Source organism: Solanum stenotomum, chromosome 2 (assembly GCF_019186545.1).
Source record: "Solanum stenotomum isolate F172 chromosome 2, ASM1918654v1, whole genome shotgun sequence".
Taxonomy (NCBI): Eukaryota; Viridiplantae; Streptophyta; class Magnoliopsida; order Solanales; family Solanaceae; genus Solanum; species Solanum stenotomum.
In genome coordinates, this window is record NC_064283.1 from 13,052,977 (window position 1) to 13,067,181 (window position 14,205).

Here is a 14,205-nt window from a genome sequence, read left to right on the forward strand (position 1 = left end):
GGGAGGAATTAAATGTCTCTATTTTTTATATAGAAATTATGGATCCATAATGTATCTTTCTTTGTTGCAATTGCCTAGAGGAGTTTGCATATGACAGCCTTATTCCAAATTTTCAAGTTTAAAATAACATAATTATCACTTATTGCTCAAAATGATCCTCCAATCACCTTTATTACCAACGAAATGCATTTCGACTTCCCTTTCTCTACTTTTCTGGCCACTACTTTTACCTTCCATCTTATTTTTTATTTTTTGAAGATTTAATATATATATTTTTTCAAGTACTATTAGTTAGAATCTTGAAGTTTTGGATGATTGATAATTTGGATGAAAACATAAAAGAAAAATTGAGAAACAATAATGTTTAGACACTTAAAAGGAAAACAAAGTTTTTCTTTGTAAAAAAGATCCAGAATGTTGTAAAAAATAATCTGCATTAATATATACAATTAATATATTAGTATTTATATAATATGGATACACATAAAAAAAATAGCCATAATTACCCCCAGTTGGTCAAAAAAAAAAAAAGAATTCCCACTTGGGCGGGAAAGAAAAGAATATCCTGTTTAGACAAGGTAAATCTACTCTAAAATGTCAAACTGATTAATTTTTGTGGTTCTCAACTTCTCATGCGACCAAACGTTTGTCAAAAATTCAAACAAAGGCTGCTGTCGCCGTCGCTGCCCCCACTGCCGCTGCCGCAGGTCCGTTCTTCTCCGGTAAGACCCCACGGTCTCCATGGATCTTCCTCCCTATCACCACCAGCACCACCGTCACCATCACCACAGGTACGTTCAACCTCCTCCAAACTTTTCCCATAACCCTAATTTCTTCCACCACCTTCCTCCGCCGCCGCAGCCGCCACAGCAACGGCTTCCACCACCACCACCACCACTCTCCAATCTCCCTCCACCACCACCTCAGCGCCATATCTCTCACCCCCCTCTTCCTCCTTCCCCATCCCCTCCCTTCCACCACAAATCCCAGTTCTCCTTTCCTTCTCGTCATTCAGAAAACCCTCGATACGATTATCACCAAAATCGCTCTCCCCCTAGGGTTTCCTCTAATATAAACCTAAATCAACCTCCATACCACCCCCCTCACCCGCATCCCTCAAGTTTTCATTATAACGACCATTACCATAACCCTCCTCCTCCTCCTCCACCGAGGTTTACTGTGAATGATTTTACCTCAAGTGGGTTGAGAGAGAATCGTGCTAGCTCTGTAAACGATAGTCAAGAGCCTCTTAGGGTTAGGAGAGATGTGAATAGCAAGTATGATGATGATGAAAGGTACCGTCTTGAGAGGCGTAGAATGGATATTGATACAAACCCATCGAGGGATTTTAGACCGAGTCCGGGGAATTATGAGTTGCGTGATGATAGATATGAAGATGAGAGATGGGAATATGGTGGTAATGTTGATGAGGTTCCAGTTGGTTCTTCTTCTAGGCGAGTGTCTTCCTTGGATAATGGTAATGATTACGGTGATGTTAGGTTTAGCAATAGGTTAAGAGTGGACAAGGAGGAAATTCATAGGTCTCCGCAGAAGAAGCAAGTGCAGAAGAAGAGTGCATTACTCAGGATTCAATGTGGGAAAGCTAACAACAGGAGTAGAAATCAGGACCATGACTTGAGTTCTGGTGCGGTAAGGGGAAAGCAGAAAGATGTGTTTGAGAGGTTGGAGAGAAGGGTTGAGGAAAGAGAGGGAAGTCAGATGGAGCTTGATGTTTCATTTAAATCTAATGCACTTGTGGCAAAGGCCATTATGACCCCGTCAAGCTCCGCCATTGACTCAGACAGAAGTGAAGCACCTAGATGTAAGAAGATTAGAAAAGTGAATTTCTCTGGTTCTCCAACAAAGAGAATTGGGGACGATTTGGGAAAGGGTAATGGTTCAGCAAATGATTCTGGTTGCCTACCGAGTTCTAACCAGGAGTTCAATTGTTTGGCAGATAAAATTACGGTTTCTGCAGTTGGAAGTTCATCTAAGTGCACTTTGGGTTCTTACAAGGATTCAAGACACTTGGCAGCTAAAATTACAGATTCTGTTGATGGACGCACATCTAATGGTACCTTGAATAACAACGAGTCAAAACTTTTGCCTGATGAAGATACAGTTTCTGTTGCTAGTAGTCCATCTAACAGCACTTCGTTGCTGAGTTCCACTGTGACAAATGATTTAACTGGAATCAAAGAAAGCAAGGAATCTGCAGAGATCAAGGTTTTGAATCAGGGTAGTAATCATGTTGAGAAGTTTAGAATACCTTTCTTCATAGTTAGAAAGAAGAAAGTGACTAAGAAGAAAGTCATAAACCCTATCAATGTGAAATTGCCTTCAGATGAAGTAGTTAGCAAACTAGAAAAACCTTCTAAACTGTCTGCTGTTAGTAAAGATGAGTCTGTAGAGCAGTCTAAATCTGATGGGAAGAAAGCTAGTCCAGCTAAAGTCTTGGTTTCTTCAAGCGTGGAAATTAATGGCGTTGCTGATTATACCAGCAGATCAGTTCAGAGTGTCCCTTCCACGATGAATTTTGAGACATGTATGATTGAAGTACAAAACAAACCTACTAGTTCTGATGCGGATAATACTGGTCATGTTGGAGGGAATTCTGAGGATGAGCTCCGAGTGTCCGAATATGGTCCTATTAAAGAATCTTCTGAGTCCATGGCTTGTGAAGAAAGAAATGGCGATGGGAGAGAAATTCACAAAGATGAAGTGTCTTCGTCAACTGAAGATACATATATCTCTGCTGATTCTGGGTTGGGGTTTTCTGATGGGAAGAAGAATGCAGTTGCTGCTATAGGATCCTTTGGAGCAGGTTCTGTGGAGCCATCCAGTGACCCCAACATTGTACCTCTGTTGACTAATATTGAGAAAGGACTCCGAGAGAGTTTCTTGAATGGAAATGACAGTAGTTCTAATTCTGATGAGACTGGGAGAATTGCGGTTGTCAATGACTTGCAAACTGCAGAGTGTTTGAGTAATAGTGATCCAAGGGCTGGTACTTTTGGCGGTAGTTTTGAATCATGTGTTGATGGAGTCACATTGTCACCTGAGATGAGACATACTAAAGGATCTATCAATGCAGTGGTTTCTGTTGGAGATGATGTTAGGATTATTGTGGATGATGACTGTTTACCTAAGGTCACCAGGAAGAGGAAGATTATGGATGACGAGTCTGTTTTGCCCACTACGAAGATGAGTAAGACAGGGGAAAATGTGGTTAGTTATTTGCTAGGCCAAGGTAATAATTTCAGTTGTTTTAGAGAAGATCATGCCTCTGAAGAAGAGGATGGTATAGTTTCTGGTAATGGGACCGACTCACTAAAGGGGGATCACTCACATGGGGGGCCTTCAGAAGTGGAGCTGTCACTTCAGGATTGTTTTAAAGATGATTCCGATTCATGTTCTACCAAGAGTCCCAAGAAAAGTGAAGTTTCTTCGCCAGCTAAGGTTAAATCTGTACCCTGTGTTACCACCTATGAGGAACCTTCTAGCAGGCCAATTACAGTGCCTATGATCAATGATGTTTCCGTGACAGAGTTAGAATCTCGAAATACATTGACTAATGTAGATGATAGTCCACTAGCTCGTCCATCAGTCAATGTGCTTGAGAGCAGCAGTACTGCCAAGGGTGTATGTCAGGCTGAGCCATTTGAAGATGGCTTGATGGATCACTTTTCAGATGTTCAGCAAGTCATTCCTCACAATTCTCAATTGGGAGCAGTGGGACAAGAAACTACAACTTCAGTTGTATCCATTGAGATGCTAAGAATGGCTGATAGAGTAAGTGATGACAAAGGTTCCTCTGTTGGAATGGACCAAAAGTTGGCCCCAGAAGGTCATGAAAGCTGTAATTATGTGCTTGACAGGGATGACATGCCTTTATTGGCAGATAATCTCTCTTTATTTGCCAACAAAGTAAGTGTCAAAAGTATGGAATCTGTGCTGGATATGTCACCGCTGGTGTCATTTCCTGACTTAACTAATAGCTCAGTCTCTGAGGAACCTATTGATAAGTCATCAATGTCCAGTGAAATTGTTATTGAAAAAGCCCTAAGAGTTGATGAAAATTCCATAACAGCTTATGACAATATTTCTTCTTCAGTGAAGACATTGTCAGATGCTTTTGAGTTTGGTAGAAGTTCAGATCATAAAGTTGGTGGCGATCCTCTGGTTAATGTCAGTACTGTGGCATTGTCATCACAGAACACAGTAAAATCCTCCAAGAATGTGAGTTCACAGGGTTGGAAACCAAATCTAGGTGCAAACCAGCAAAGTCCTGCTGGCTCTAGGGTTTTATCTGTTCGCCCATCGAGTTTTATCACTCCAAGGAATGTGCCCGTTCCGAAGAAGCCACTGACATGGCATAGAACTGGTAATAGCTCTTCCTCTGTTGTTGGACGAGGTTCCCAAATGAACGCCCTACCTCCACAAAGCCATTTATCTAAGGACACTGCGAAAGTCGGCTCTTACATTCGCAAGGGTAACAGTCTTGTCAGAAATCCTTCTCCTGTTGGTTCCGTTCCCAAAGGATACCATGCTCGAAGTTCTTCAACTTACCGGTTGAACTCTTCTGGTGTGAATGACCTTAGGAGAAAATGTGAGAACAGGGCTGAGATAACTGGTTCACCTAGCTGCAGGGGAACTCCAGAAGTAAATGCTCCTTCAGAGAGACCCAAAACCCCGACACAGAGCGAATCATTTAGTTGCATTACATTGGTGTCTACATCTTCACCAGTGGTAGATCATCCTGGAAATGGTAGTATTGCTACAAACTCAGATCCTATGGAAGTAACTGACAATATTTTGGCGCTGAAGCCTTCTGAGCATCCTTCAACATCTTCTGCAGTTCCTGAATGTCAAATTGGTCTGGGAGGTGATTCTGGAAGCCAGAATACATTAGATGAAGGCAGTTCCAAAAAGAATATAGTTTATGTGAAGCAAAGATCGAATCAGTTACTTGCAGCTTCAGATAAGACCCAGACTTCATCCGATGGCTACTATAAGAGGAGAAAGAATCAACTGATTCGTGCATCTGGCAATAATCATATGAAGCAAAGAATTGTCATGACAAAGAATATAGTTCCTTTCCAAAGAGGTACGAAAAGGCTGAATGGTAAGGATATACTTTTACAACTCATCATATTTGGCGCTGTTGGTATTTGCATGATCTGACTTCTGCTTCATCTGATTGCTTTTGCTCAGCTTTCATGTTATAGACTTTTTGTTGACTAAATCATAATTAAGCCTATGCAGTATGGCAATTATATTAATTTAGCATTGGTTAGATTTTCAAAGAATTTGAATTGAAAAACTGGATTCCGAGGTAAGAGTAAGTTACTAAACAAACCATGATTAAGTCCAAGCAACGTTCGTGAATTCAATCAATGTTTAGTTGATGTTTTGTATAGGACTGAAATAGACCTGAATAGAGTGAAAATTTATATAAAGAAGTCATATAGCTGAAAGTCTAGTTGATTGATTGATCTGTTTTGTCAGTTTGAAATATTTGATATCATGCTTTTTTGTATATATATTTATTTTGATCAAGGAATTGTTCTCCTTTATTTCACTTCAAAGTGTCTTTTTGCGGCATTTCTATCAACACATGGAAACAAAAACCAGATTTACTTGGTAAAAGATACTCCACTAATCTATGGTTCTACAAGGACATTTCCTAATGACAGCGGAAAGATTTATTAGTTCCTCGAGCTCAAAAGTTTTGTTGTGCATACTGTGGAGAGACCTGTGACAGGATGTAGCTGTTTCACATGGGTGGAGGAGAGGGTAGTGTGAAATTCCCAACAGCTTCATGGAACATTACTTTTTGGGTTAGTTTGTATTTTTGCAAAACATTGGACTTCACAAGTTAATGAAGAAAGAGTCAATTGCAATGAGATGACAATCATAGGTTCTACATGGACTTCATTTTAGGTTTTGAATATGGGTACTTGAAAATATTTGAAATCATTTTATCCCGTGTTTGGTAGGACTTCTATTTCCAGTATAAGCAATATTAAAATTATTTATGCCATAGTTCATTCTGTACCGGATTCGGCATGAAAGTTAATACCGGGATTACCAATCCTTGGATAGAGTACCTAATATATCTTTCTTTTTTCTTATTTACTTCAAAAGTTGAAGTAAACTGCAAACAAATCTTTATCCAACTTAACCAAACATATGTTTTCCGTTACGTGTATCTTCCATTCTTTCAATGAAATGAACCAACCATTTGTCAAAAATTAAGTATATGCACTTCAAGGATTTATTAGTTCCAATATTACAAAATCATTCATTATAATCCTTGCAGAACTTTGTCTACTGCCTAACAGCCTGTTAGGGGATAGAATTGGCGGAACTGATGATTGGAATTAGTATTACTTATTCTTGTCAGAGAGTACACCAACATACCCAGTGAAATCCCACTTGTGTGGTCTGAGGAGGGTAGGTTGTACGCAGACCTTACCCCTACCTTACCTTTACGGGGGCAGAGAGGCTTGTTTCTGATAGACCCCGGCACAATTTTTGTCAGAGAGTGTTTAATTAAACCAAAATTACTTCACGAAGGGTTAATGCTTTTTTATTCAAATATTATATACTTGTTTTTCCCTAGAACACCATCTTTTTAAAGTTAATGCCAATATTATCACTAATCAGACAAGGTTTAACTAAAGTACTTTTTGCAGGTTTAGCCAAGATCTCTAAATTGTCAAAGTTCTCATCGGTCTGGAAATTAGGTGATACTCAGTCATCAAGGAAATATGGCGGCACTGTAGAGTATGAGAAACTTTGGCCTTACTTATTTCCATGGAAAAGAGCTAGCTATCGGAGGAGTTTCCCGAGTTCCTCTCCAAGTGACAATTCCTCTATTATCAGGTGAGGAATCATTTCAGGCTCGTTCATTTCTTTTGGTGTCAAACATTATTCCTCAAGTATATTTTCTTTTAGACGGAAGTTACTGCTCTCAAAAAAGCGGGAGACAATCTACACAAGGTCAATTCATGGACTCTCTTTACGAAGATCTAAGGTGTTAAGTGTCTCTGGCTCTAGTCTAAAGTGGTCAAAATCTATTGAGCAAAGGTCAAAGAAGGCTACTGAGGTTTGTCCAGCTGCACTCAGGTTTATTTTGGGGTTGTAAAATTTGCGAGTAGATGTAGGAATTGAGTTGTTAAGTGAAGGCTTTTTTGCAGGAAGCTGCGCTAGCAGTTGCTGCTGTTGACAAAAGGAAAAGGGGACAATATGGTTTTAATGCTGACTCAATGAATGGAAATAATGTTTCTCGTAAGTTTTATAGTGTAAAGCTGCTCCCAGGTAGGCCAGTTCTCTACCCTGGTGTGGCATATTCATTTTTTCCAAGTTTCTCAAAAATATTGTACAATGTAGTTGGATGTCAATGTATCAGCTTTGTCCTTTTAATAATTACCACAAAAGCTATGTCCTTTTTATGTACATTGTCCAAATGTTGTACTCTCTTTTAATTGAGCACTATGATGGTCTTCTAACTTTATACAGGAGAAAGGATATTCCGCATTGGTTGTGAGCGGTATAAGATGGACTCTTCTGGGAAGACACTACAAAGAATTTCAGGTGGTCTGCTCCTTTTTTGCTGATTCTTTTTTTCCTCCTTCCACCTTACATTTTTTTTCTTTTAACCTTTTCATATGATGCTTAATTGCCACTTTTGCCTTACAAAGTGTTTGCTATGAGAATGTAAGTTCCTTTAAGTTATCATATTTGTGTTTGGTACCTGCAAATATCATTTTAGAGAATGCTTCGATTTTGTTTGTGATAGTCAAAGCAATGAGAAGGACTTAATTTTGACTTATGGAGCTGAAATCTCGCTGTTCATATTTATGTGGGAACTTTTGTACCTTCCTGAGTTCCTGCGGTTTGTGGCTCTGTTAAATGTTTCTCTCTTCAAATGTTGGTTGGATCACATGGTCTTAGTGGATCATTGCACTGTAATTGGCCATCTCCACTCTATCTCATAGGACTTGACTGAGAACGCACCATTTTTGCATCATTTTCAACCATAGATCAGGACTTTTCTCCAGTTTTTTTATTTCCTTGTTTCTGCACATGAATTGCACCGTGCTGATTTCCCAGTAAGAGAGGGTACTTCTGAAATTAATTTTTCATCAATCGTCCAGTCTGCACTCTACAGCCAGTTGCATAGTGTATAGGTCTTAAACTTTAGTGTTAGGGACTACACTTCACTCCATTTGTCTTGCCACACTGAAAGAAAACTGAGTTAGCTTTATTTGCCTCAGGGCTTCCTTCTATATTTCCAAAGTGCAATCTCATATGAAGTGGTTACTCCATTGGTGGACCAAAATCCCTCCATTTCTTACCTAGTTTTGATGACCTCCTTTGACAACTCTTCCCGATCATTCTCTGAATTCAGCTGCCATTGAAGATGTTGGCTGGCTCATTTAGTGGAAATAGCAGAGGCTTACGAAGAAAGGAAAAAAACAGGGGGTGTTCTTATGAGTGCAACTGACATTCTAGAGCTGCTTGCAGGACTAAATTGTGGCTCTCCTTACTTGTTTTTTTTTGAGGAAGTATTGAGAGAATTGAATTTGGTTAGACAACGTCTGGTTGGTGGCAGATCAGTACAAGCGTCGTACTGCTAGGTGAAACAGCTTTCTTGATCAATCCCTTTGCCCCTCATGTTTATTTGAAGGGAATAATTTTCCTCTTATGTTATTTTGTATTTGCACGTTTTTCACTCCCATACCTCTGCATTTTTAGGTGCTGCGACAGTTGTCCATTTGACCATATGAATTCTTTCTTCTTTCACCATTCCCATGCCACCTGAAATCCGTTCACGTCTTATCGAATTTCTTCACTGCACTGGCACACTTGGAATGTAGGGTCACAGTATATTATTAATCAAAGTGATCCCTTCCATGGAAAGATATTGCACTTTTACGTACACTTCACAATCACCCCTGCCAAATTGATGCTGTCCAGTTCTGTCACCATCTCATGGCAAACTAGGGCAGGCAGTGGAGAAGTATTCCACCTTTTAGCCGAATATGTTGATCAATATCTGTATATTCTCTACAGGGAACTAACTGCTCTTAGATAACCAATAAAAAAAGAAGTAGAAAAACAAACTGTTCTTAGATAAGTTGCATGCAGCCAAGAAGCAGCCTCAAAAACAATTTGCAACACCTTTATTTGCTTTGCTTGTGCTTCATTACCACATAATATGTGACCATTGAATGGTTAGTTTCACCAGGGTAAATGCCAAAGTTCCATTGCTAATAGAAATGTGAAGGGAGACAAGAGAGTCTTTGTTTTAAGCCTCTTTGGATTGGAAAATAACTATGGGTTTGATTTATAAATATTGAGAGTTTAAACAATGGAAATGCATAAATTGATCGACATGACTCATTTCTCCCTAAAACCATCTTTTCTGATAACTAAATAGCACAAAGGCCAGTTGGCATAGTCATGTGCTTCTCAGTTTCTAGAGTACATAAGATTGCAGGTTTCAGTTTTTTACAGCCTCTGTTATGCATCTCTTGCATGCCCTTTAGTTTCATTGTGCCCTTCAAAAGTGAAACTAAATAATGTTGGTTACTTGATTCAAGAATCAATATGCTGGAACTTCAATATAAGTGGATAACCTCCAACCTTACTGCATCTACTTTTGCTATAAAAGTCTAATTTCTTTGTGCCATCACCACCCATATAGAGAATCTGTGAAGTTCCATTTTTGATTGGTAGGATCTGTGAAGTTCCATTTTTGATTGGTAGGATCTGTGGAGTTCCTTTGTTTAATCCACTACAAATATGCCCCTGCAATGAAGTTTGAAAGGAGAAGTACATGCTACAAAGTAGATATTCATGTTTTGGAGATAGTTGTTGAAGAACTTAAAAGTTGCTAAAATGTATCCATTTAGTCACAGCTCCTAGTTGGATTTTAGTCTACTAGAGAACCTGGTTTCTTATGGCAGACTCTGATAGTTCTGAAACCAAATCCAGTTTAATAGTCCAAATTTTCTTAAAGGCACTAGAGTGCTTTTTAAACATTAGTTAGTAGCTTTGATAATGCCAACTTGGACACCGATCTCAATAGTAAGATCCTTTTTCTTATTGTCAAGACAGTAAGGTTTTTTAAAAGAGGAAATGTGTCATTCTTATTAATTCAATGATACTCTTTTTATCAGTGCTCAACTTCTTTCAACCAGAAAAATTCTCTCAATTGAATGCTTTCATGGATGGAGCAGGCACTCCTCTTTCAGTGGAGACGCAGAAAGGGTTGCTGGCTTTTTGATAGAACCAAGTCTTTTAGGTCTTTTTTCTAATATGGTCATGGAAGCCAACATTTCGAGAAGTTCCTTTATCAAAGTAAAATTTACTCCCTCTGTCCCAATTTATGTGACTTACTTTCCTTTTTAATCAGTCCCAAAAGAATGACACATTTCTATGTTAAGTAACAATTTAACTATAAAATGTCTAATGTCTATTTTACCCTTATTGAAATTATTTACAGCCATACAAATTTTTGTCATTCATTTTGGACCACAAGTTTTAAAAGTATTCCTTTCTTTCTTAAACTCCATGCCGAGTCAAACTACCTCACATAAAATGGGACGGAGGGAGTAATAATTATGAGAAGTTTATTGTATTTGCATGTTTATTGGAACCTAAGTTGCAAATTGATTCTTAGCGTTTTTCACTTGAGGGCCTACCTGTTTCTTAATGCCCTTGCTTTCTATTTTGAATTGACATTTTCCCTTTAATTTGTTAATTTTTTCTTTGGGTTTTGGAGCCTGAGTAAGTACTTTCCATCTTTATCTTGATCAATCATTCTTTGAAATCAGGCAGACTTGAGCTCAAACATACTAGCTTTGTCTTGTTCTTTATATCTTGTGGAGGTGGGGGTGGGGTGCCTCTTTTCTTTTATTTCTAAGAGTGGTTTCGGTGAAGTTTTTGATTTATTTCTTGCAACTGTCACTTAACATTATTTGCTGCTTGACTTTGTAATTCTCCATTGTTTATGGACAGATGAGGAACCATCGGTGTCAGTTCCAGAGGCAAAGAAATCTTACATACCGAAAAGATTATTGATTGGGAACGATGAGTACGTATAATACTTTTGTTTTCAGTTCATTATCAATGATGTACCTAGTGCTGGTTTATCTTCAGGCATTAAGTTTGTATTGGGTTGTGGCTTTAACTGTGAATTGTGATATTCATTTGCATAACTTTTTCTCAAAATCCCTTAACTTTCAGGAAGCATGGGCAGTTCATAGTTCTTGGTACTTAAGATGTTGCTTATATCTCAATCTTTTCTATTGGATTTCATATAGTCTTGAAAAGTAATAGGTATTCCAAAAAGGTGGCCAATATGAAAGAACTAAAAAAAGTACTGTCTTGCTTCCAAGAGATGAATTCTTGGTACTAAGTTGTTGCTTATATCTCAATCTTTTCTATTGGATTTCATAGTCTTGAAAAATAGTAGGTATTCCAAAAAGGTGGTCAATATGAAAGAAGTAAAAAAGTACTGTCTTGCTTCCAAGAGATGAATGAAATAAGATAAATATAATTAATTCTCGTGAATAAAACTTTGCCTTATAAAAAGAATAATATAATATAAAAACTTGTAACTGCTTGTAGGTATGTACGGGTTGGCAATGGTAATAAGCTGGTTAGAAATCCAAAGAGACGAGTTCGCATCTTAGCAAGTGAGAAAGTACGCTGGAGTTTGCACACTGCTAGAATTCGGTTGGCAAGAAAGAAACAGTATTGCCAGTTTTTTACAAGGTTTGGCAAGTGTAACAAGGATAATGGAAAATGTCCTTACATTCATGATCCATCTAAAATTGCCGTCTGCTCTAAATTTCTGAATGGTTCTTGCTCTGATACAAACTGTAAATTGACTCACGAGGTATGTTACTTCTTAAACCCTATAAATGATGTAGCTGCAGCATGATTAGTTTTTGCCTTTTTACTTGTTTTCACCTTATGTATTAGGTTATTCCTGAAAGAATGCAAGACTGCTCCTATTTTCTGCAAGGTGGGTGTTGTTATATCTGTAGGTGTTACCGTTAGTATATTTTGATTCAATTCGACCAAGAGGATGTTAGAGCACTAACTTGAATCTTTTCGGCAGGAATATGCGCAAATGAGAATTGTCCTTATAGACATGTAAATGTGAATCCAAATGCTTCTATCTGTGAAGGTTTTCTCAGGGGCTATTGTGCTGATGGCAATGAGGTATTTTTTGTTTGTTTTCTGCTTCCAGATTAATCAATACCAACTATATGATACTCAAAAGATTGAAATTCCAATTAGATAAGCTCTTTAATAGCTCACAACTAATTTATGCCAGATGGTGCCAAGTAGAAATAGTTTTTAGTTAAAAGCTGTGTTTGGATGATCAGCAAAGAAGGTCTTCTGCAGTTTAGTTTGTTCACCCAATTTTATGTTTGGTTGATTCCTGGTTCCTGGACAAGCTTGTCCCTACCCCAAACTTGTTAGAACTGATGAGGCTAGTCTCCACACCTCCCCCATGAATGAACTAGTGGGGACCCTTACCTCTTCTTGTTTGTCATTTTTTGTTTTTGAAATGACTTCCTTGATATAGCTATATTTTCGACCGGTGATATTGCCAAGTATTTTTACTTATTATGTCACCTCTTTGTCTGAATGCAACTATTCAGTATTATTTTTGTATGTTCTGTACAATAGATGTAGATCATCACAAACACACAACACACTAATCTTGAAACTTGTGAAATGGATCATATTTCTAAACATGCAGTGTCAGAAGAAACACTCCTATGTCTGCCCCGTTTTTGAAGCAACTGGCAACTGTCCCAAAGGTTCAAAATGCAAGCTTCACCATCCGAAAAACAGAAGGAAGGGAGTGAAAAGGAAAGCTTTGAGCGAATTAAAGAATGGTCGAGGTCGTTACTTTGGCTCTCCGCACATTGATATTACTGAGTGCATAACAGCTGGATCAGAGAAGCCTTCTGTCAAGGGGAATAATGACATATTCCTTGAAGGGAAGTTTGTCGATTTTATTGGCCTAGATGGTAGCGACGAAGAGGAACATACTATTGATCAGAGAAGTGAGGAAAAGCCACTTTGCGAGAGTGGTCCCGCGGAGATGCAACTGGATGATCTCGATGAGCTTATTAAACCCATGCGTCTGATAAATAGGAATAGGTCTGTAGGTTCATCTCCCTACATAGATAGCCCAAGTGATATGACCACAAGCTATGTATCAGAGTAGCCTCACCATTGTAAATGAGGTTGTGTAATTAGGTTTATGTAGTCTTCTGCTAGTGCAGAGCAATTTTTTTTTCTTTTTATCTTTAGGCTTTTAGTTAATTACTTAGGTATAGGTCTTAGGATTAGGCATATTTTTTGTTTCACAAAATCTGTTGTGTGAGATAGAACAAGAGAACTGTTGTTATAGTGAGAATTAAAGGAAATGAAAATTTCATCCCCTCTATACAAGTCTTTATTGGAAGCTGTTTCACTTCAGTTCTTTAACCTTTCAGTCTTGACAATTTTCAAGTCAATCTGAACTCTTATTGAGTCTTTATCAAGGTGATAACGAACCTGTTGATTCAATCAGCTGGAATTATGTTTATTTTACTTTTGACAGGTAAGCATTCTTTTTTTGGCAGTGATGAATACACAGATAAAAAGATTGTTTCTAATAGACCCTGACTCAAAAATGAACTTTTCTAAACAGGTTGTAAGAACTAAGAAGAATATGCCAACAAAATGTGTTCTTGAGAGTATTTTTTCACTGGATACATCTCATTTTTATGCTCAGAGTAATCTCTTTTAAGACAAATATGTTCCTCAATAATATTAAGGATAATCTATATATCTCCACCACCATACAAACTTCTGATCTTCAATTTGTTGGTATTGTCTACATAAGTGAAACGCCCTGTATACTTATCTTTCATGGCTCGGATTCACTAATTAGCTTTTATCTTACTCACTAACCAAACCTTTAAACCTGGTTTAACAGGGTTAAAAACGAAGTAATTTAAGTACCTCAACGTGAGAGTAATTTGTAATGAACCTTTATTAAACACAGCCACAGAACAAAAAATATAAGATAAACAAAAAGAAGCCATATGCAAACAAACATTTCCTATCCACACAAAAAGGAGGATATATCAATATCCCAATACTAACCTTCAAATTAAAATA

The 14,205-nt window shown here is 38.0% G+C and overlaps 1 protein-coding gene across 5 annotated transcripts; it reads left to right on the forward strand.

The window, feature by feature from the left end:
• The first annotated feature begins 608 nt into the window (after positions 1 to 608).
• On the forward strand, positions 609 to 13,513 carry LOC125855645 (uncharacterized protein At1g21580). Of its 5 annotated transcripts, none has more exons than XM_049535398.1 (10): positions 609 to 5,125; positions 6,699 to 6,888; positions 6,961 to 7,111; positions 7,191 to 7,323; positions 7,525 to 7,599; positions 11,032 to 11,107; positions 11,644 to 11,914; positions 12,001 to 12,043; positions 12,140 to 12,243; positions 12,791 to 13,513. In XM_049535398.1, the coding sequence occupies exons 1-10, from the start codon at positions 742 to 744 to the stop codon at positions 13,262 to 13,264; spliced, it is 5,901 nt and encodes a 1,966-aa protein (XP_049391355.1). In that variant the 5' UTR covers positions 609 to 741; the 3' UTR covers positions 13,265 to 13,513. The 5 variants fall into 5 exon arrangements, with proteins under 5 accessions (XP_049391355.1, XP_049391358.1, XP_049391356.1 ...); XM_049535401.1 differs by having other exon boundaries at positions 610 to 5,125; positions 7,191 to 7,293; XM_049535399.1 differs by having other exon boundaries at positions 610 to 5,125; positions 7,203 to 7,323.
• The last annotated feature ends 692 nt before the right edge of the window (positions 13,514 to 14,205 follow it).